This window comes from Leptonychotes weddellii, chromosome 6, assembly GCF_054177405.1.
Source record: "Leptonychotes weddellii isolate Sample4059 chromosome 6, ASM5417740v2, whole genome shotgun sequence".
Lineage (NCBI taxonomy): Eukaryota > Metazoa > Chordata > Mammalia > Carnivora > Phocidae > Leptonychotes > Leptonychotes weddellii.
In genome coordinates this window covers 33499258-33520962 of record NC_138374.1, presented here as the reverse complement: position 1 = coordinate 33520962, position 21705 = coordinate 33499258, and the positions used below count along the sequence as shown (strand labels likewise).

Below are 21705 nucleotides of genomic sequence, written 5' to 3'. Positions count from 1 at the left end.
TCCATGATTCATTGTTCGTGCACAACACCCAGTGCTCCATGCAGAACGTGCCCTCCTCAACACCCACCACCAGGCCAACCCATCCTCCCACCCCCCTCCCCTCTAGAACCCTCAGTTTGTTTTTCAGAGTCCATCTTCTCTCATGGTTCGTCCACCCCTCCGATTTCCCCCGCTTCATTCCTCCCCTCCCGCTACCTTCACTCCTTCTGGCTTTTCTGATGATGCTTTTCAATTGCTTATAATAACACATTTAATCTTCATAATCAAAGTTATTTTATTTATTTATTTATGTATAAAGATTTTATTTATTTATTTGAGAGAGAGAGAGAGAGAGCACGAGCAGGGGGGAGGGGGAGAAAGGCTGGGGAAGAGGGCAAGAAGGAGACTCCTGCTGAGCAGGGAGGCCGACGCAGGGCTCCGAGCTCAATCCCAGGACCCTGAGATCATGACCTGAGCCGGTCAGATGCCTAACTGACTGGGCCACCCAGGTGCCCAATAATCAGAGTTATTTTTGAATTCTCAAAAACTTCACTGTAATGATGCAAAAGAAAAAGAAATTATTTTACCTTTGTTTCAGGGAGCTGACCTCAGACCTGCGGTCCTGCCCACGGGAACCAGTGTGCCTGCATTCCCCAGCCCCACAGCCCCTTCCCTGCTCAAGCAACACCCTGCCCGTGTCAAGCCCTAATTGAAATCCACTAGACACAAGCTATCAATGACAAGGCACGCCTGACCCCCAAGGACAAAGTTGTTTCATCGGTTAGACACCTGACAGGTGGGAACTGAGGGTAGGAAGAGTCCTGACTTACCCTCCTGCACTAACCTTGTAGGTTAAACTTGGCCATTCAAGACGCACTTACGGGGGCAGAGGTACGTTTGCGGGAAAGGATCGGTGTGGGAAAGGCCACACATCCCCGTGTGACAATAACCCTCCTGCCACTCATAGCCTCTGGATCCCGTCAGCTTTTTCCCTCTCATGCGGACTGGGATGGGAACAAAAAGGCTGATCAAAAAAAAAAGGCTGATCATATTCTCATATATGAGAGAGAAAAAGCGAATAGTGAGGATTCCTTTCAGGAGTTCTGAGGCCGGCAGAAATATCATCACAGCAGCCCCCAGAACTAACGCCCGGATTTCACCAGTTCCGCTCGGCTACACGCAACAGACTCAGTGCTTAGGGCCTGCGACCTTTTTGGGCACTGGTGAAGATACTGTAATTTCTTTTAAAATTAGAAGAAAACATACAAACTTTCAGGTCAAAGACAATGTTGTAATATGTCCTATTAGCACATTCGTCTTTATACCAACAGAGTTAAAAGCTATAGCTTTGAATTTCGTAGGGAGGAAGGAGCACATCAAGGCTGAGCGCTGGGGGTCCAGGCAGTTCGCCTCTGTTCACATTCTGCGCCTCACCCAGTCACAGGTTGGAATTGACAAGACACCGGACTGCAGTCTGCTTTGCATTTGCAATTTGAACTGGGTAGCTATGGTTTGTTTACAATTGTATTTCCTTAAAGCAACTTCAATTTGAGTATTTAGTTGCAATTAAATTTAAAGTCCAAGTTTTAATGACCTTTATTTTTTAAAAAGTACAAGCTATATTCAACCACATGCTTTCTCAATTTTGCCTCATTATAAAAACTGCCGAAGGTGCTTGTTAAAAATATGGGCTCCCAGGCCATGGCCCGGAGACTGGGATGCAGCGGGACTGGAGAAAATGGAAAATGTTTTCCAGGGGGTGGGGGCGGGGGGCGGCTGTAATTCTCACTGGTCAAGTTCAAAACTGCTGTTCTAGTTGAATCAAAACGAATGCTGTAAGAAGCTAGAGCACAACTTAAAAGTGAGAAATCCGAGTTTGAATGGGTTGCTCTTGCTTTTAACTGTGAGGGAGCTCTGAGGCGGGCCACGGGGTAGTGCCTGGCAATGACCTGGCAGACGTTCCCATTCCCCAAAGGGACCTGAACACATCTAATTGCTTGTTAATGAAATTATTAATGGACAATTTATACCATGAGCGCCGCAGGTGATTTTTAAATTTTAAACACAGCTTTTGAATTTCCAGGTATCATCCACCCAAGACTAAACCCATGCTCATGGGTTTAGAAACGTTCCACACATGATTAAGTTTCGTCAATGTGCTTCTCTCTCCCAGTGACCCCGTGTTAAAGGTAACCACGCATTCCTTGGTAAAGAAGTTAGCTCATGACACAGTACTGGTGTATTTAGGTCAGGCAGGCAGACGTTCTTTGATTTGCAACCCATGTGGCCGACCTTGACACAGACAACCACATGAAATCTGAACAACAAACAGAAACACCAACATAAAAGCTGTGTTACTTCTTTTTTAGGTTAAGATTTGAGAGAGAGAGAGAAAAAAAACAACAACAGGTCTTGCAGGGCGCCATTCTGGTGTTACCCATACATGTATTCTTAGCTTGAACCTGGGCCAGGAGGAAGCAGGGGCAAGATGAAGCTACAGATGAGGGGATCCAAAATGTCAAACCCATGAGGTGAAAAACACTTTTCCTTGAGCGTCTTCCTCAAGTCCCTGAGCAGCTCAGTGAGGCATGGTTTCTTTCCCAAGGTCCTGGAGCCTCTCCCTGCCACCCTTATGAGAGAAAATCAGAGCAGAAGGAGGGATGTCACTCTAGTGACCACTGAGCTCATTCTGTTCCTTTCATCCTCACAGTCAAGCCCTGGATTTCTGTCCTAGGTCCTAAGGAGGGGAAATGATAGGCAAATTAAAACTGTGTCCCAGTCCGCAGTCACACTGTCAAGCTAAGGAAGGGGGGGGGGACAATTACAGACAGTTAAGGTCATTGTCCCTATTTCTCACCAAGAAGCTGTCTGTTCTGCCCCATATAGAGGCAACAGGAGGTAAGTATCAACCTTGCATGTGGTCCTCGGCTTTAATAACGTCACCTTCGTCATCAGAAATACAGTCCCTTGACTAAAAAGAAGATCCTGTAGTGATGTACCAAGGGACAAGAGTACAGTGGCCCTGTGTGATTATTTCCAATGTGATCATTTCAGAACCCAGAACTAACCAGAGCGTCCACCCAGGAATGGTTCCTCCAGCTATCTAATGCCCTGCACTGAAGCTCAAGATGGCAATCTCATTACCTGCTTAAATAAATCCCAGTTTAAACCACCAAGAGGTTTAGCTTTCTGTCTTGATAAGCCACCAGAGCATACGTACTTACTCCAGGGATGCTACTGACAATTTAATACCAGGGAGTGGTTAATTGGAGGCTTCAGGGAGAACTGCAGGGCTAGGTGGCATCACCGGGCGGAACAAGTGTTTTACCAGAAATGGGCTTTGTTCATGCACTTTAGCTTGACTGTGAAAGTCTGGCAAATCTTTAAAGTCGAGCTGAGTGGGGACTGAGGAAAGATACGCCAACTGCTCACATGGCATTACAAGCTGAAAGAAAGATCACAAGCCCCTCTTCAAATAACCTGAGAACAACTACATGCTGATGGATAAACTGATTCATGAACAGATATTTATGACAGTGAGAGGCACTGTGAGACAGAGCCAGGATACGGCCGTGAACTTGCCCCTTTGGCACTTACATTCCAGTCTGCAAGGACTGATCGTTAATCAAGAACAATCAGGAAAGAGTGAAAACTCTGCTATGAGTGAAATCCACATTGTCTTAGGACCAGACACCATTTAAAACAATCCTTTACTATTTACGAATGGCAGCTCTAAGCAGGGTTCCCTCTTAGGCACAATAGCCATCAGAAAGTTAAGCTTAAGACTTCCTAGCCATTCAAGAACCCTATCATTAAACTGGAGATGACACTCAAACCTACAAAAAAGTTTAAAACCATAGGATGTGAGTGTTGGAGGGATATAAGAGCACTTTGAGGGAAATGCGCAACAAAATCACAATGAGATACCACTCTGAACCCACTAGAGTGGCTATAAATTAAAAAATGGAAAATGCCAAGTGTTGGTGAGGATGTGGAGAAATTGGGGGCCCCTCACACTGTTGGTGGGAATATAAAATAGCGCAGTCACTTTGGAAAACAGTCTGACAGTTCTGCAGGAGGTTAAACGTAAGCTAGTATATGATTTAGCAAGTCCACTCTCAGGTACACACCCAAGAGAAATGGACACACGTCCACATAAAAAGTTGTACGTGAATGTTCATAGCAGCATTACTCATAATAGCCAGAAAGTGGAAACAACCTGAATGTCCACCAACTGATGAATGGATCAATAACCTATGCTGTCTCCATTCAATGAAGTATTATTCGGCAATAAAAAGGAATGAAATACTGATGTGCACTAAGACATAGATGAACGTTGAAAACACTATGCTAAGTGAAAGGAACCAATCACAAGAGACCACCTACTGTATGACTCCAATGTATGAAATGTCTACCATAGGTAAATCTGTAAGAGGCAGACATATTAGTGGTTGCCTGGTATTGGGAGTTGTGGGGCAAAAAGGAGTGACCGCCAATAAGTTTTCGGGGCGGGGGGCTATGGTTCTAAAACTGACTGTGGTAATGGTTACACTCTGTGAATACGCTACAAACCACCTAATTGCACACTTTAAATGGGTGAATTGCATGTGAATTATATCTTAATAAAGCAGATTTTATACATATATGAAGCTCTGGCCTAATCTCTTCATTTTATAGATAACTTTTAAAATATAAATGCCAAATTGGGGTGCCTGAGTGGCTCAGTCAGTTAAACGACTGCCTTCGGCTCAGGTCATGATCCCGGGGTCCTGGGATCGAGTCCCGCATCGGGCTCCCTGCTCGGCGGGGAGCCTGCTTCTCCCTCTCCCTCTGCCCCTCCCTCCCTGCTTGTGCTCTCTCTCTCTCTCACACATAAATAAGTAAAATCTTTTAAAAAATAAATAAAATATAAATGCCAAGTTATAATTGTCCTTGAAGAAAATCTTTCTAAAATGCATGACCCACTTTCCCATATTTTTAAAGAAAATAAACAGTAAAAAAATTTTAACTCTTCCTGATTACTGACGGGCATATGAGAATCAATTTTTGTGCCCATTATAGACTGATGCCTTCAGGAACCACATGAATCTGTGCCTCCCAGGCTGCTATGACTTGAGTATTCTTTTGTCTCTATTATAGCTTTGTCTGTCTTGCTTTTGGGCTAATGCTGTTAATTTCTTGCTGCTATCAATGTTACTGCGGTGTATCTATCCCAAACCTGCTGGATATGAATGCAGAGAAACCAGAAAATCAAGTCTGTTAAAAACTGTGCCTTTGGTAAGAGTAAATGGACTCAGAGAGAGCACAGGAAGTACTCTGAATGCAAAATGCAAAAGCATCTCCAATTTTATCTACTTTCCAACACTGATTTGGGTGGCTCATAAGTGTTTGCTTCCTTCCAGTTTCTCAGCTGCCTTCTGGCTCATTGCTGGCAAGTTTCCAGAAGTGACGATCACTGTCATTAGTAATAAATGTTTTCTTTTACTATAACAATTTTTATCAAAGGCACAGCTAAATGTAATATCCAGTTGGAAAAGAGGTTGCAACTTTAAAAATATGAGTATTCAAAATATTTTAAAGATTTTATTTATTTATTCATGACAGCGAGAGAGAAAGGCAGAGGCAGAGGGAGAAGCAGGCTCCCCGCCGAGCAGGGAGCCCGATGCGGGACTCGAGCCCAATGTGGGACTCGATCCTGGGATCATGACCTGAGCCGAAGGCAGACGCTTAACCATCTGAGCCACCCAGGCACCCCAAAATATTTTATCTGGTGCCATTTAGTTTGGGGACAGAGTGCCCTTCTCCATCATTAAGGTAATATTTTCCAAACAATTCAGCAGTGGAAATTTATTACATCTGAGCTCTGGACCTCACATATGAAAGAGATAAAAGCAACATCTTTACATTGGTTTACTTTACAAAACGCATTACACATTTAATGTAAAGTTCATCTATGGAAACAACGCTGTTCTGATGACTGTAAAGGCTAGACAGTTGTCACTTACAGACGATAGCTGTAGTCTCATAAACTTCAGCATCCAATTTATTTTTGTACTTTGTTTGGATTACACAATATGGAGAAAAGTTTGACTCACAGAGAATAGGTGCAAATTCTAACTGTTTTTTGAACAGCTTTCCTTGCAATCCGGGGATTTCTGGAATCAAAACTGATTCAGTAACTTGGAAAGATTTACTGAAAATGTTTCACAAAAACATTTACTGAAAATGTTTCACACTGGAAATAACTAACAACTCCTCCTTTTGCTTGTAACAAACATAAAAATCAAACAAAAGTACCTAAACTTTAGAGTGAGCGCTAAAGCTCTAAACTGGACAGGTTATTCATTTACTTGTTATTATATAACTGACCTATGCCAGAGTGAGAGCATTTGCCAAGCAAAAACTAAGCCTTGCCTAAAATTTAATTGAGTGTGGTACGCTTGTACTAAAGTGGTAATATTAACCTGTGCAATTTTATGTGGACATATGTGCACAGGCCGAACTTTTTAAAAGACTTCAGAGCTACCAATTTGCCAATCAGTGGTCTGCTTATAAGAATTCAGGAGAAGCTTATTCCAAGGTCTACAAAAAATGGGTTAATCCAGCAGCAGCTCTGTTCCAACTAACATTAAGGGCTTACTATGTGCCGAGTTCTGCGCTAGGAGCTTTACGTGCAATATCTGATTTAATTCTCCTAACCCAATGCGGTAGGCAAAGATGACAGAACTGAGGATGAGAAGTTAAGGAACTCACCCAAACAGTAGTTAGGTGGTTTCCAACATGTTTTTTAACGACAGCTTTTAAATAGACAAAAATATTTTTAAAGAAGAATTTTGAATGAAATATTTGGACCCTTTTAAAAAAGTTCCATCCTGCACGTAGCTGATGCATAACAAATATCCACTGACTAAAAAACAAAGGAGCATACAACCCAGCATAAGAACAGATATTAGTAAGGTCCCTAAATTACTAGACAATATCACATGATACTCAGTACTCTGTCAAAGAAGACAAAAATGTATAGAATGCATCTGAAGCACGTTTTTCATAAAACAGAAAAACTCCTAATACTGACAAGAGTAAGCCAGTCCTGGCAGTTACACAGGTAAGAACTCACTGATGTTTTAACTGGTTTGATCCCCAGGAATGCTTGACAAACAAGAGTGATACTAAACAGATTCAGGATCTTTTTCTTTGTTTTTGTGATTAATTTGAAATGCAGCGTCATCGGTCTAAAGATTGTCTGGAATGGCAAACCGCACAAATTTCAGCAATACCCCTCCTGGGAACCTCCTCTAAACCCCAGGTTCCACCTTTTTTTTTTTTTTTTTAAAGATTTTATTTATTTGACAGAGACAGAGATAGTAAGAGCAGGAATACAAGCAGGGGGAGTGGGAGAAGGAAAAGCAGGCTTCCCGCGGAGCAGGAAGCCCGATGCGGGGCTCAATCCCAGGACCCTGGGATCATGACCTGAGCCGAAGGCAGATGCTTAACGACTGAGCCACCCAGGTACCCCAGCTGAGGTTCAACCTTGAATGCAGCCCCTCCAGGCCTCCAGCCTGAGCCCAGTCCTACTTCCTATGTGTGTTCAGGATGAGTGCTAGCTTGCCTGCTCTCACCTGAGTGGCTGCAGAGGAAAGAAGGGTGGAATTCTTTTAATAGTATTCTCAAACTCTCAATCTCAAGACAAAAACTACATAGGAGATGAGACACAAGTCACTTCTAAGCCAGTGAGTCTGGGGTGATCCCCAAGCACCTTTTGGGCGCATTACAAGAATGAAGTTTCAAGTCTCATCTCATGAAGAAACGGTTAAAAATTAATCATAAACAAACAATAACAGGGACTGGCAAAACAAACAAACAAAATCCACCCCACCTCCGCAAACTGAATCCTTCCAGGAAACACAATGTCAAATTTTCATCTACCTAGCAACAAACAGGATGCAACAATTTTATCCGTGGTTAGATAACTGAATTTATTCCTCTAACTGTGCACCATAAAATATTATAGTTCAACTGAAAATAACACATTGTTAACTTTTTTCAGCAATTAACAGATAAGGGTTATGTTTTTAAAAGGGGTTCTTACCTTTTAGAAATACATATGAAAATATTTACCATCGAAATGATATATCTGAGATTTGCTGCAAATCATCCAGTTTGAAAGGGGAGGTTTGGATGTAACAGATAAAAGAGGATAGGACATGAATGGATAGGCTGAACGATGAGTGATTAGCACTTCTTGGATATACACGTTGGTTTTATATAATGTTTGAAATTTTCCTAGATAAAAAGATTTCTTTAAAATCCCAACACTCTCCAAATATTCCTACAAGACAGTGAGAGGACAGTGGAGCATGAGTAAAACACAAATGAGATCGAACTGGGGAAGTCCCTTTTTTTGCCCAAAGATCCTGCTTTTGGAAACAAACATGCCAAGCTCCTTTCCCTCTTGGCTGGGACAAATTTCAACTCGCCCGCTCTCACCAGAAACATGAAACGAAGATACTCCGGCAACTCCACCCTGCCATTTCACCAACGGTAAATTAACTTTAAATCACCCTAGATAGGTGCAAGGCTCATCGGGGCCGGACTTAACACCTATTTACAGAAGAAACGTTGGTGTTTCCCAATCCACGTGTGATGAACATACAGCTCAAAACAATTCAAGTCATCCAAAATAAAAACATAGGGAATCATAAAATGAGTATAAAGAAGCCCAAAGTTACGATTTCCCTGTGATTAACACTTTGGTGCAGCACGGATATATATCTGTATACCTAAAGTCATGTATACTATTTTCTTCTCCTTTCCTTAGTTCTCCTGCTACATTGCTGGTATATTAACACCTGCTTGTCCTACCTACTGGGTGATCCAGCACTGAATCCAACTGTATTTGGGGGAGGAATTTAAGAGGGAGAAAGGGAGGCAGATAACAGTGCAATTCCAAATTTTACCCTTACATCAGAGCGGGCCCTCAAATATTTGTAGAAACTTGCTTTCCTGAGAATGAAGCTCCTTTGTCTAACTCCCCATCTTCTGGCATTGTCCTACTTAGCAGAGGACACGTTGGCCTTTTCCTCCCCTTCTGACTCAAATGCCTTAATAATTCAGCTTGTATTACTGATGTTCTCTGGGACTTTCCTCTGCGTGACCCATGACCTGTTTTCTAGTCAGTGGCGTACTGGTAAATGTTTAGCAACTGGCTCTCTAAAAATAAAGCCTTGATTTTTACTCTTCACTAATTTCCACAGTATAAATACACCCACTGTAGCCAATTTCAAGCTACTGACATAAGGACATTGAATGCAGTTAGAAAGTAATGTGTACAGTCAGCTCTCAGGGCCTGTAGGAGCCAGCACCAGCACATCAAGGGGACTCCTCGTGGTTTGTCTCGGATAATCCCATTTTATGCCTGTGGTCCTGGCATAATTATTCATGATACCCCTCACCACTCTTTAAAAGTGTTGATGAGGGGCGCCTGGGTGGCTCAGATGGTTAAGCGTCTGCCTTCGGCTCAGGTCGTGATCCCAGGGTCCTGGGATCGAGCCCCGCATCGGGCTCCCTGCTCAGCGGGGAGCTTGCTTCTTCCTCTCCCTCTGCCTGCTGCTTCCCATGCTTGTGCTCTCTCTCTCTCTCTGTCAAAAATAAATAAAATGTTTAAAAAATAAATAAATAAATAAATAAAAGTGTTGATGATAGGGGCACCTGGGTGGCTCAGTCAGTTAAGCATCTGCCTTCGGCTCAGGTCGTGATCACAGGGTCCTGGGATCGAGTGCCATGTCGGGCTCCCTGGTCAGTGGGGAGTCTGCTTCTCCATCTCTCTCTGCTCCTCTCCCCCATTCATGCTCTCTCTCTCTCTCAAATAAATAAATAAAATCTTTGAGAAAAAAAGTGTTGATGATCTCTTATGCAGTCATTCCAAAGAATAAATCACATTTGGGCCACTTCCTTGTAGTAAAAACCTTCTATAAAAGATAAGAAGATGTGGTATCTCCTTGCCCAAACAGATACTACCTTCCTTTCCCTAAATACACAGCATGTCTTTAGATGTTTTTCATCAAACATTGGTAGTTGGGCAAGTATGAATAGTAAGCAGACAGCCTCAACTATGTTCACGTCTTCTAATCCATACACACAGAGTTTAGTGACTTTGGAAATGCCTTAGTATTTGAGTAAAATCAAGCCAGGTAACTGGCTTCAGTTTACACTCCAGCTTGGAATCACGTGAAGCCAAGTATCACATGTAAAGTCTAGCGCAGGGATAAAAACTGGTTAGCCCCTGTGGGACCCATAGGCTTATTAAATCTCAGTGTTCAAGGTCACCCAGGTCAGTACTTACTTAATCCCCTTCATGACAACCCCAAGAGGCCATCCTCCTGTCTAAGCTTTAATGCTGTTGGCAACCCATTACAACCAGTACTGAATCGCATGGATGATGGAGTCTGGCAGGTGAGTCTGTGGGTCTTGGTTTCTCAGAGGGTGGGACCCCAAGGAAAAGTCAAGATAAAATAGCTGTCTTTAAATATCTAGTGAGCAGTCATGTAGAAGAGAGATTGGACAAAATGTATGGTCAAGGTAGAAGTTATGGGAGTCTGATTTGACTACGTGTAAGGAAGGGCATCTAACACCATCACCCATAATAGCTAACATTTGAGTGCTTACATTCTGCCGGAAGCCTCATCACACTGCTGACCCACATCAAGTTTGAAGTCACACAAGTCCACCCCTGCCTCTTTCACTCCTGGACCTCCTGCCTCAGGCTGTAAAGGAGTTGTTTGTCCAGAAGCCCCAGATGATTCCTAGTAACCAACACCGTCCAGGCTGGTCCCCGCTCCCAGAGGTTCGGGTAGGCTCACACTATCCAGAGGCGCAAGCCAAAGGCCCTGTGGCCCCGATTCAGCATAGAGTCAAGGCCAGGTGCCCCAGAAGGTTCATGTGCTAGTCTTAAAGGCAACAAGTGCCCAGAAATATCCATCTCTTCATCTGCCAGAACAAAGTTTGCTAGGCTGCAGGTTAAAAAGAAGGCCTAAGAACTCCACGCAGCTGTTCTGAATTCTGAAGCCTTGTCCGATTCATGCAGCTTTTACAAAGGCCAAGCGCTCACTTTCCTAATCCTTCTCATCTCTTTTGTGCATGATCTGCCTCACCTAAGGGCTGAGGTATCAAACCGTAAAGATCAAAGGAAGGAACTTCCTTTTTTAAAAATCACTTTGTCCTGGCACTAGATTAGCAGTAAAATCAATGACAGTCTTCTTAGTCACAAAGTTGCCAACATTACCCTCAGACAGGGCATGCTGTACTCCATTTCAGGAGTTGCAATGGGGCAACTTAAGAAAAGTGACAATGAGGTCATTGAATTGTGACACAGGCCATGTGTCCTGCTTCTAGAAACGTCAGAGGGAGTTAGGGGAGCTTCCACACAGGATGTGATGTTAGGTCAGTTTAGAACATACCCGGAAACCCAGGCCCAGTCTCAGTCCGGGCAAGATGGAAATTCTGAGATTTCACAAAGTTTTGAAAGTCTCTGTGACTAAATAACAGCAATAATATTAATATTAAATGACCTTTATTAAGAGTTGCTAGTGTTAATAACCAAATGTCTTTTACTGTGCACACACCAGGGTCTAGTCATTCTATTCTACACTTATCTACATTTTCCACATTTGGTCCCCACAACTAGTAAGATGGGCCCCATTAACTCTATTCAAGAGATAGTCCCAGAAGTTGAGGATCTCACCTTAAGGCTACACTGTTATTAAACAGTGCTGGGGCACCTGGGGGGCACAGTCAGGTGAGTACCTAACTTTTGGTTTTGGCTCAGGTCATGATCTCAGGGTCCTGAGATGGAGCCCCGAGTTGGGCTCTGCGCTCAGTGCGGAGTCTGCTTAAAACTCTCTGCCCCTCTCCCCCCACTCTCTTTCTCTATCTAAAATAAATAAATAAGTCTTTAAAAACAAAAACAAAAACAAAAACAAAACAAAAAAAAAACCCCACAGTGCAGGGAGACTCTAAATTTAGGTCTGGTGGCTCTAAAGCTCTTTCCACTACAGAACACTACTCACACTTTCCGAGAGCCCTCTACGGTCCTGAGTCTAGCCCAGCAGAGTCAAAATCTGAACTCTGACGGTTTTACCCGGAGCCCTTGTGCCCTCCCTCAGTTTCTTCACCTGAAGAAGGAAGATCATGATAGGATCTGTCTTACCATTGTCTGAGTATCTTATAAACAACAGAAATTTCTTTCTCATAGTTCTGGAGTCCAAGATCAAGGTGCTGGTGGATTCAGTGTCTGGTGAGAGCCTGACTCCTAGATGGCTTTTGGCGGTAACCTCACATGGCAGAAGCAGGGATGGAGGGGCAGGGGCGGCGGCTAGCTTTCTGAGGTCTCTTTTCTAAGGACACTAGTCCCAGTGGCTCTACCCTCATGACCTAATCACCTTCCAAAGGCCCTACCTCCTAACACAATCACCTTGGGGGTTAGAAGTCAATACATGAGCTTTGAGGGACACAAGTTCAAAGCAGTACCCATCTCATAGGGTGCTAGGAGTGTTTGTTCAGATAATCCATGTAAAGTCTTTAGCTCAGAGTCTGCACATAGTAAGTGCCCCGTAATGCTGGCCACTGTTACTTCCACAGACACACAGATCAGCTTTTTGCCAAAGGTACAGACTGCATACGCTTATCTCTTCCGAAAATTTTACAGAACACACTTCTTTTCCTGACATAAATAATAGGTTTATTGTGGCAGAAAAAAACAGCCAGCTAGCTGTCAATGGACTTAGACCTGGGTCTGAATTTTGGCCCTGACATTCACTGAATACAGGTCTTCGGGCAGGATACTTCATCTCTCTGAGCCTCTCTTTCCTCATCTGTAAAATGGAGAGTGGGGTTGGTAATTTGCATACTTTCATAAAAACACAGGCCTTTAGGGGCACCTGGGTGGCTCAGTCGTTGGGCGTCTGCCTTCGGCTCAGGTCGTGATCCCGGGGTCCTGGGATGGAGCCCCGCATCGGGCTCCCTGCTCCGCGGGAAGCCTGCTTCTCCCTCTCCCACTCCCCCTGCTTGTGTTCCTCTCTCGCTGTGTCTCTCTCTCTCTGTCAAATAAATAAATAAAATCTTAAAAAAAAAAAACAAAAACCACAGGCCTTTAGCTGTTGCTCAATAACACAGCTACTCTGATTACTCAATCAAAGTGACTACTGTTAAGTACTCACTATTGTCATGAGTTTTCCCATCCTCTTTCCAAACTATAGAGAAATCTGCTAGAGGTCCAGATCATTATTTTGATGGAACAGCCATTAAAAGTAACATTACCTTACCCCTTCGAATTGACGGAGAGTACGAACACACACACACACACACACACACACACACACACACACATGATTAGCCAGCTCTAAGCATCTACGAGATGGCATGAATTAAGTAATGAGATACCAAGCTTGACAGCTGCACTATCTAGAGAAAAGGTCTACTTAGAAATTCTGTGCACCACGTTTGGTACACTGAACAGTTTCCATATCTGAATCAGAATACTGCCATCCCAAGGTGAATACTGACTTACCAATTAAAGCTAAAACACATGTAATTAAATATCATAGAAGTCAAACCTTGACTTATTTTTACTTTCATGGCATTTGATTTGTATTAAAACCACACATACATACACCAGCCAGGCTATCACAAAACCAAACCAAACCAAACCAAACCAAATCCCAAACCTGTCAGTTAAAACCAGGACTCCTTTGTTTCCCTACTAATTCTGTTTCCAAAACCACGATGGCTTTTTGTTTTATTCACTTGGTAAGCGTCCCACATGCTAAAAATTAACAGTACTCTTTCCATCTTTGGTTACCGTGCCAAACAAATATGCTTCACATTAATGTTGAAATTCATTTACTGGTCTTTTGAGGAAAAGTGTTCACATGTCTAAAAGATCCTGATACCTGACTTAACCTCTTCAATGCTGGACACTTGGGCCTTCAATTCTTTTTTATTTTAAATATTTTATTTATTTATTTGAGAGAAAGAACATGTGAGAGCGAGCACAAGCAGGGGGAGTGGCAGGCAGAGGGAGAATCAGGCTTCCCACTGAGCAGGGAGCCCGATGCGGGGCTCGACCCCAGGACCCTGGGATCACTACCTGAGCCAAAGGCAGACGCCTAATGACAGAGCCACCCAGGAGCCCCTAGGCCTTCAATTCTTAATCTTCAGTCCAAATGTGCATTGCACAACTCATAATTTCATTGACAAACTTGGGAATCTGACCATGTCCCAGAAAGTAGCAATAGTATAATGAGCCCTTGCTTTCCATTTCTCTTTTGTTCTTGAATTTGCATGCTTCCCATCCATCTAGAAGCACTGAATATGGTTGTTGTTGTTTTAAAGCGCATATATCTACATTCTATGCAGATACAACCAGAAAATTCTACCTAATATCTTTTTATCCTGGTTTTTCTAATTAGCCTGATTCAGAGGTAGTAGAAAGCCCAAATGCCAAAGCTAAATACCCCAGTATTTAGAAAATCGACACCTCTTACTTTCACAACGGTGGCTAGCTAAAACTGGTAACAGACTTCGGTTTCTTCGGTTTGTACCCATGAGTATGTTCTGTGCATAATGAACTCTCACCCATTTTCTGCTAGTAGTGTTCTATCTAAATGATTTGAGAAGCCAGAACTTCCCACCCCCACCCCACAGGAGGCTGCCAGCGCTGATCCAGTCCTTATTCCTGCTTGTTGCAGCACAACAGAAGAGGGAATGGAGGGGGCAGCACTCATCACCCAGCCTTCTGATGATGCCCAAATATTTGCCTTTCTGCAGCATAGCGTTCGGTGACTCCAACAATCCCCTTGGCATTTTTTCCTCCCTCCACTAGGGTGGCTCATCTAACAGTGTCCTTGTGGTCTAAAATATCCAGTATTTCAAGGCAACATCTAAATACTACCTTGTGCCATTTCTGTTCCGCCTCCAAAAAGAATGTATTCGCCAATCTCAACAAAAATAACTTAAGGGGCTCCTAGGTGGCTCAGTCGGTTGAGCACTGGACTCTTGCTTTCCGCTCAGGTCATGGTCTCTGGGTGGTGAGATCGAGCCCCAAGCCAGGCTCCTGCTCAGCGGGGAGTTGACTTGAGATTCTCTCTTGCTCCCTCTCTTCCCTGCCCTCTCCTCCCGCTTGCCCATGCGTGTGCGCTCTCTTTCTCTCTCTAAATAAATACATTTTTAAAAACCAAACATACAAAAAACAACTTAAGAATGAGTTATGTAGGAAGTTGTTGCTGTAGCGATGTTTATGATATAGAGACCCTCGCTACAGCCTAAAGCTAGGAGAGAAAGGTTAAATAAATTCTGGTATATCCATATAATGGAATATTGGGATTATAATACACCATTAAAAATGATGTTTGCTAAATGCTTATGCTAAAATTTTATTTTTAAATAAAAGTTATCAAAATCTTATCTTAGTATGATCCAAAATTACCTGTAAAATATGGTACATTTTAAACATGTACCATAGTTTTCTTTGAGTGATGAAACTGTGAGTACTTTTTAACTGCTTTTTTTCCTACATGTTTGTACTATCCACTATTTTTATTGGGGAAGGGTAAAAAAAAAAAATCATTGTAGGACTAAAAGTGTTACAGCTAATCAAATAAAACATTTTGGTCTTTCTTATTCTGAGTCTGTATTTTTTTTTTAAACTAAGTCAGTCTGAGGTTGTCTCTGCCAGCTTTGTTGTCCTGTTCTATGGATTAACAGTGGACAGGATTCTGTATGTGGGTGATGACAGCTGGCCTTTGCTGAATAACTGCTATGTGCCAAGCAGGAATCTAAGTTCTTATTATACATTATCTCATTTAATCCTCACGTCAACCCAGCGAGGTAGTATGATTATCTCCATCTCATCATACTGGAACTGAAGCAGGAAGGTGAAATAACCGGCCTCAGGCCATCCAGCTGCATTTCAAACTCATGTCCTCCTGGGTATGAATGGCTACACCGTTTATAACACATTAAGTCCTCACAGCATTTTATTAGGACTATTAGAATGTTTCAAAATATTTGGGAAATGCGCTGACTCCATAAGGTGCTACTTACGTGTACTTCGAAGAATCAAAGCACCAAGGAACAGGCCAAAGGAATCTCCCAGTTGATACTTTATGGAAATTCCACTGCAGGACTTTTGCCAAAGTCTATCTTATGGATGGACATGGCTACCTCAGTGAGGTAGAGATGTGACTTGTACCTTTTCTCCGTGACCTCAATCAAGTGTTCATGTCCCCAAGAAGCAAGGCATAAGAGAAAAAAACTATATCACCTATAATCAGACTTCCAACTTAATTGAGGAGATAAGACAAATAACACACATGAAACAATCAGCACAAGGCAAAAAAACAGACAAACAAAAAACCCCAAACCATAATTAAATGCTTAACTATAACTAGTGTAGAAGTCACGTGGAAAGACCTCATCAGCTGTGAAGTGTGAGAATTTGAAAGGTACAAGAAACCACACTTGAAGATCACCTAGCCAACTCCAGCATCTCAAGATGAGAGCTAGTAACTTGGTTGAGGTCACAGAGCTGCTGAGTAGCTGAGGTAAGTCAGGTAATGAAGGAAGTTCGATGAAGCGGTTAGTCTTAGAAAAGCCTTCCAAGGACAAGTAGTGAGGTGACAGTACTTTCGATGAACAGCGGACAATATTCCTCTCTCCTGCTTTAGCAAAATCAACCTGCCACTGGTCTGGTGTTTAGATTACAAGCTTGTAAAGAGTCCCTGCACTGAGATTTCATTTTTAAAACAATTAGAAACTATTGAATTGTTTGTTTCATTCCACTCATTGTTTTTAAACATCAAGTATTTTATGTACTGCACTCTAAGCTCGATATTACCAAACAGAAACACACCTACTCACATCAGCATTCCAGATGCTTATCTGAGAAAAGTGAGATCTGGCTGTCTTTAACACACCTCTGGTTTAGGTAGTAGACTCAGGTGTCTGATGTTGTAAAATGGTAAGTAGGAATTATTTGCCTAGCTTTGATGCTTCAATCCCCAACATACTCTTACATTTTATTTAAAGCACCCAAAACTCTTTGTTATAGTTGCTCACATAAAATCTATCAGTCAGGGATGCCTGGGTGGCTCAGATGGTTAAGCGTCTGCCTTTGGCTCAGGTCATGATCCCAGGGTCCTGGGATGGAGCCCCGCATCGGGCTCCCTGCTTGGCGGGGAGCCTGCTTCTTCCTCTCTCTCTGCTGTTCCCTCTGCTTGTGCTCTCTCTCTCTCTGTCAAATAAATAAATTAAATCTTTAAAAAAAATCTATCAGTCATTAGAAAATAGGGATATATTTAACTCTAAGTGGATTAGAGAACCTAAATATGAACTGATTGAGCACTATCTTTTTTTATAAAAAGATACCTAAACATTAAAAAGATACCTAAAAGATACCTAGGCAAGGTGTAAAGATATTAAACCTAGTTTTCACTGAGGAATTTTGGTAGTGAATACAGCAGATGTGACTCAGAACACGTAAAATTTATTTCAGAAATGTTCATTCAAATTTGAGAAAAGAAAACATGGTAGGATAATGAAAAGTCGATTTGGATGAATCCCTTTTACTTTTTTTTTTTAAGGATCTTATTTATTTATTTGACAGAACCGATAGAGCAGGAGAGCACTAGCAGGGGGAGCAGCAGAGGGAGAGGGAGAAGCAGCTACCCCCACAGCAGGGAGCCGGATGTGGGGCTCGATCCCAGGACCCCGGAATCGTGACCTGAGCTGAAGGCAGTCGCTTAACCAACTGAGCCACCCAGGCGCACTTTGATGAATCCCTTTTAAAAGTTTATAGGTAAGTGTCCTGGTCACTGAATTTAAGATAACTAAGGTTTTTATTTTTGTAAAAAATACAAACCACTTTAATTTCTGACACCAAACATACAGGCATAAAGTTACATTTTCTTGTATTCTAAGATAATAATCTCTGTGGGTTTGCAAGCTCAAATTAAGGCTCAAAATGGTTTTTTCTATGCTTCCAATCTATTATTAAGAGTGTACTTTAAATTCCTCAAAAATTACTTAAAAAGGTGTTGTGCTCTCATAGACCATTTAAGCTAGCTGGAATACCCAAAAACTCAATATAGTTCTCTTTCAATATATTTTAGCAATTTACATTGCAAACTGTCATACAATTTGTACACATAGATCAGAGAAATAACTAAAATGTGGTTTTGAAAGAAGTAAAACAGGTTAACAAATAATAAGTAATCAATATTAAGTCCATAAGGAAAGTAATTTTCTAACAAGTCTCAAAAACAAAAATAAATACAAATTCAAGTGCTAAGTAGATGTCCTCCTTACAACCATTGCCAAATCTGTGTGGCTTCAAAGTTCCAGACAAGACTTCTAACTTTCAATCTAAACATTTCAGATCTACAAAATACAAGTATCAGAGTCACGTCCCACACCGATACTTCCTAAAGTCTCAGAGATTTTAACTGGGCACAGAAAAATTAAGAGTCTAAACAGAAACAAAAAAGTTTGCCAAATACCAAGTTTTTACAGATATATCCAAAACCTATACTAGCAATTTCTCAGTATCAGACATATGCAAATGGTGTTGAATGCAATCACTAATTAGTAATGCATTCTACTTACTTTGCTTTTTGCCATTTATAAGCTTCATTAAAGACACCCAGAAAGAGGTAACCAGTTGAATGAGGTTCGGCTCAGATGGGAAAAACCAGTTGTAAACTCGATCTACAAATTTACATCTCACAATGTCCTGCGGGGAAGGTACTCTTTATAGACTAATATCATATACAAGCTTTAGACTGTGAAATTACGCATTTCAGCTTTTTAAGCCACACACACCATTAGAAACCCTCAACTCTACATCCCCAGTTCCCGGAAAAAAAAAAAAAAACTCCACCTCCAATTTTCATTGGTCCACATAGTTCCGGCCCACATGGTATCAGTGGGTGTGTCGCGGCCAACAGGTCCTCTCATTGGCTGCGAAGAAAAAGCATTTAATAGGCTGTGATTTGGGGGGTTGTCAAACTCCACGCCTCCAGGCCTGGCGCTTGCCAATAGACCCGAGGTACTGGCGGCTACTCTGCGATTCAAAGGACAAGGTGGCTGCCTGAGCGCTAACCCCAGAAAGACGAACTCTGAGAAGGAAAAGGGGCAAGGAGAAGGGAGAGGACGGCTCCGGCTGTCCCTCCAGCTCTACCCCTACTCCTGCACCCCAAGAAATGTTCTCACATGTGCATTTTCCCATCAACAAATTAGTGAGGCGGGCGATGCGCTAGCCTTTTTTAGAGTCGTGACCGAAGGAGCAGCGCAGGATCCGCATTTAATCGGCCCATTCTACAGACCGAAGCAAACAAGAGTGAGGCTTAGGCTGCGATCTTTAGTGCTTGGCGCCCCTGGGGAAAGAATCAGTCCCGGGAGCCCCCTCCGTACACTCCCCGACAGCGGGCGCTGAGGCGCACCGGGCGCGCTGCGGTGCCTGCCCCGCCGCTCCCGGGTGCTGGGCCCGCGGGATGCGCCTGCCTCGCGCCAGCGCTCCCCTCGCGATGGGACTTACGCGGCCTGTTCTTTCTCCCAGAGTCCATTCTCCTCCGCAGCCGGCATTTCTTGGCCGGGGAGTCGTGCTGAGGGGGCGGTGGCTGCGGCTGGAGCTCCGGCAAGAGCGGGAGGCGCGGGGGCGCCGCGTCGCCACCGCCCGCGGGGCCCCGGCTGCAGAGGCGCGGCGGCTGGACTGGCGGCGGGTGGAAGCCGTTGTGCAGCAGCCCGTTCACGGCGGCAGCGCCGGCGTCGGCGGGGGCCCCCGGGGCGTGCGTGGCCGAGTGCTCCGGCCGCCCGCCCCGGTCGCCCATGCCGGGGGCTGGTGCGGTGGCGCGCGGGCCCCGGCTCAGGCGGCCTCGCTGGAGGTCATTCTCGGGCGTCTTTATTTCCCCGGATCCTCCCTGCGGTTTCCGATTCAGCAGCCGCAGAGCCGGCGCCGGGGGATGGCGAGCCCGGCGCTCCTCCCCTTCTCCCACCGGCTCCCCCCGCTCCTCAGCGCTCTGCCCCCCGCGCGCCCGCCCCGCCGCGCCGGCCGGGAGCATACCGGCTCCCGGGGCGGAATCGGAGAGCCCCGCGGACCCCCAGCCGGGGCCCCCGCAACCCGCCTCCTCCTGATACCCGGGCCGTGCGACTTCAAACGCGGCTTCCTTGCCTCCCAGACCTGTCCCCGCTACTGAGCATGCCCAGTGCTGCCCGCCACCGCCACCGACGAGTTTCAACATGGGGAATGAAGTTCTCAGGGTTTGCAAAGAGATGGGCGGGTTGGGCTTTGTATCTCGGAGCAGCCGAGAGGGGACTGGGCGAGGCTGGAGCTAGAGGAGCAGGCAGCTTGGGGAGGAATACGGAGGCACACAAATATCTGTAGAGGTTTCAGGTTTGCTAATCCTGCCCGCAGTGGGCTAGACACCTTTGCAAGGTCATTCACGGTGTCACCTCCAAAACCCCTCCTCTCCTTGCTTTGTGAGTGTGCGTGTGTTTGGTTAAGTGACCAAACTACTCACAGGCCTGAGTGGAGGGAGGAGAACGATTACTTATAGAAAGGTAGGCTGATTTGCGAAGCAAAGGGAGTGAAATTTCTTTACTGGCCCACATGCAGACACCATGCGGTTTCCTGGAGTTGTCTTTGCGGGGAGGAAACCTAGGAATACAGTGTAAGGACAGTGAAGGACACAGCTGCACACGGGATTAACCGGTGCTGGAAGAGACCAAGTAAACAGAAGCAGTCCCAAGCTATAAAAAGCACTTTCCTCACCCAGAAAGGACTTCAAGAGACAATGTCATCCTATTTATAGAGTAAGGAGTTGCCTGTGTTTTAAGAAGGGTAGGCAGCATGGCAGGGTGGTCAACACCATAAACTTTGGAGTCAGAGCTGGGTTCAAATTCCAACTCAGTCACTGAGCAAACCCATAGAAAATTGCTCAAGTTAACACACCTGGCAATAAGAAACAGGACTGGACATGCTCAGTAGGCAGGAAAAACTTGGGTGGTGAGGACCTTTCCAAAGTTATGTAATCCCTTGAGGCCTCAGCTTTTGAATCTCACCAGGAGCTGTTGTGAGAAATCTACCTGAAGTAGCTGGTACAATCCTAGCACACAGTAAATGCTTCAAAGAGGTAGTTATTTTAATTACATTGTTATTATTAGCAGTCCACCCTTCAAGTGAGGGGAGCAAACCATGCTCACAGCCATATTTACAGTATGATTTATTACGTGTGATGTTCTCCATCATTTGTATGGACTGAATCTGCAGAGAAGTCAGAGACTACCAAGTGCGGGCTGGGCTGCTGGGTTGCCAAGCCCCTGGGCCTCGGTGCATTCAGCTGCAGCCAGGGCCTGCAGCCCGGATGAGCAATTGCTTCCAGGAGAGCCCTACCCAGAACCACACCTTTGGAACCATAGGGATTGATGTTTTTGAATATAGGTGAGGTTTGGTGGGGTCTGGAGCCAACAGCCAAGAGAGAATTCTTGACGTGTCTTTGGTGCAAAATGGTGGGGTTTTATTAAAGCACAGGGACAGGACCCATGGGCAGAAAGAGCTGTTGCTGCTCCAGGATTGTGAGGGGCAACTGATTATATACTTTGGGGTCGAGGGGAGTAAAGGTAAGGGAAGTTCCAAAAGGATTTTCATATGTTAAAGAAGACTCACCGAATTGGCGG

The 21705-nt window shown here is 44.1% G+C and overlaps 1 protein-coding gene across 3 annotated transcripts in view; it reads right to left on the bottom strand.

Moving 5' to 3' along the window:
* The window catches only part of PANK1 (pantothenate kinase 1), a 55649-nt gene extending 35364 nt beyond the window's left edge, over window positions 1-20285 (bottom strand). The window contains exons 1-2 of one of the 3 annotated variants that reach the window (XM_031029996.2): window positions 19568-19706; window positions 18911-18990 (exon numbers count right to left, since the gene is read on the bottom strand). In XM_031029996.2, coding sequence (XP_030885856.1) covers window positions 18911-18923 — 13 coding nt within the window. In that variant the 5' untranslated portion in view covers window positions 18924-18990; window positions 19568-19706. The other 2 variants (XM_081823866.1, XM_006735090.3) reach the window with 2 other exon arrangements.
* Window positions 20286-21705: the final 1420 nt, after the last annotated feature.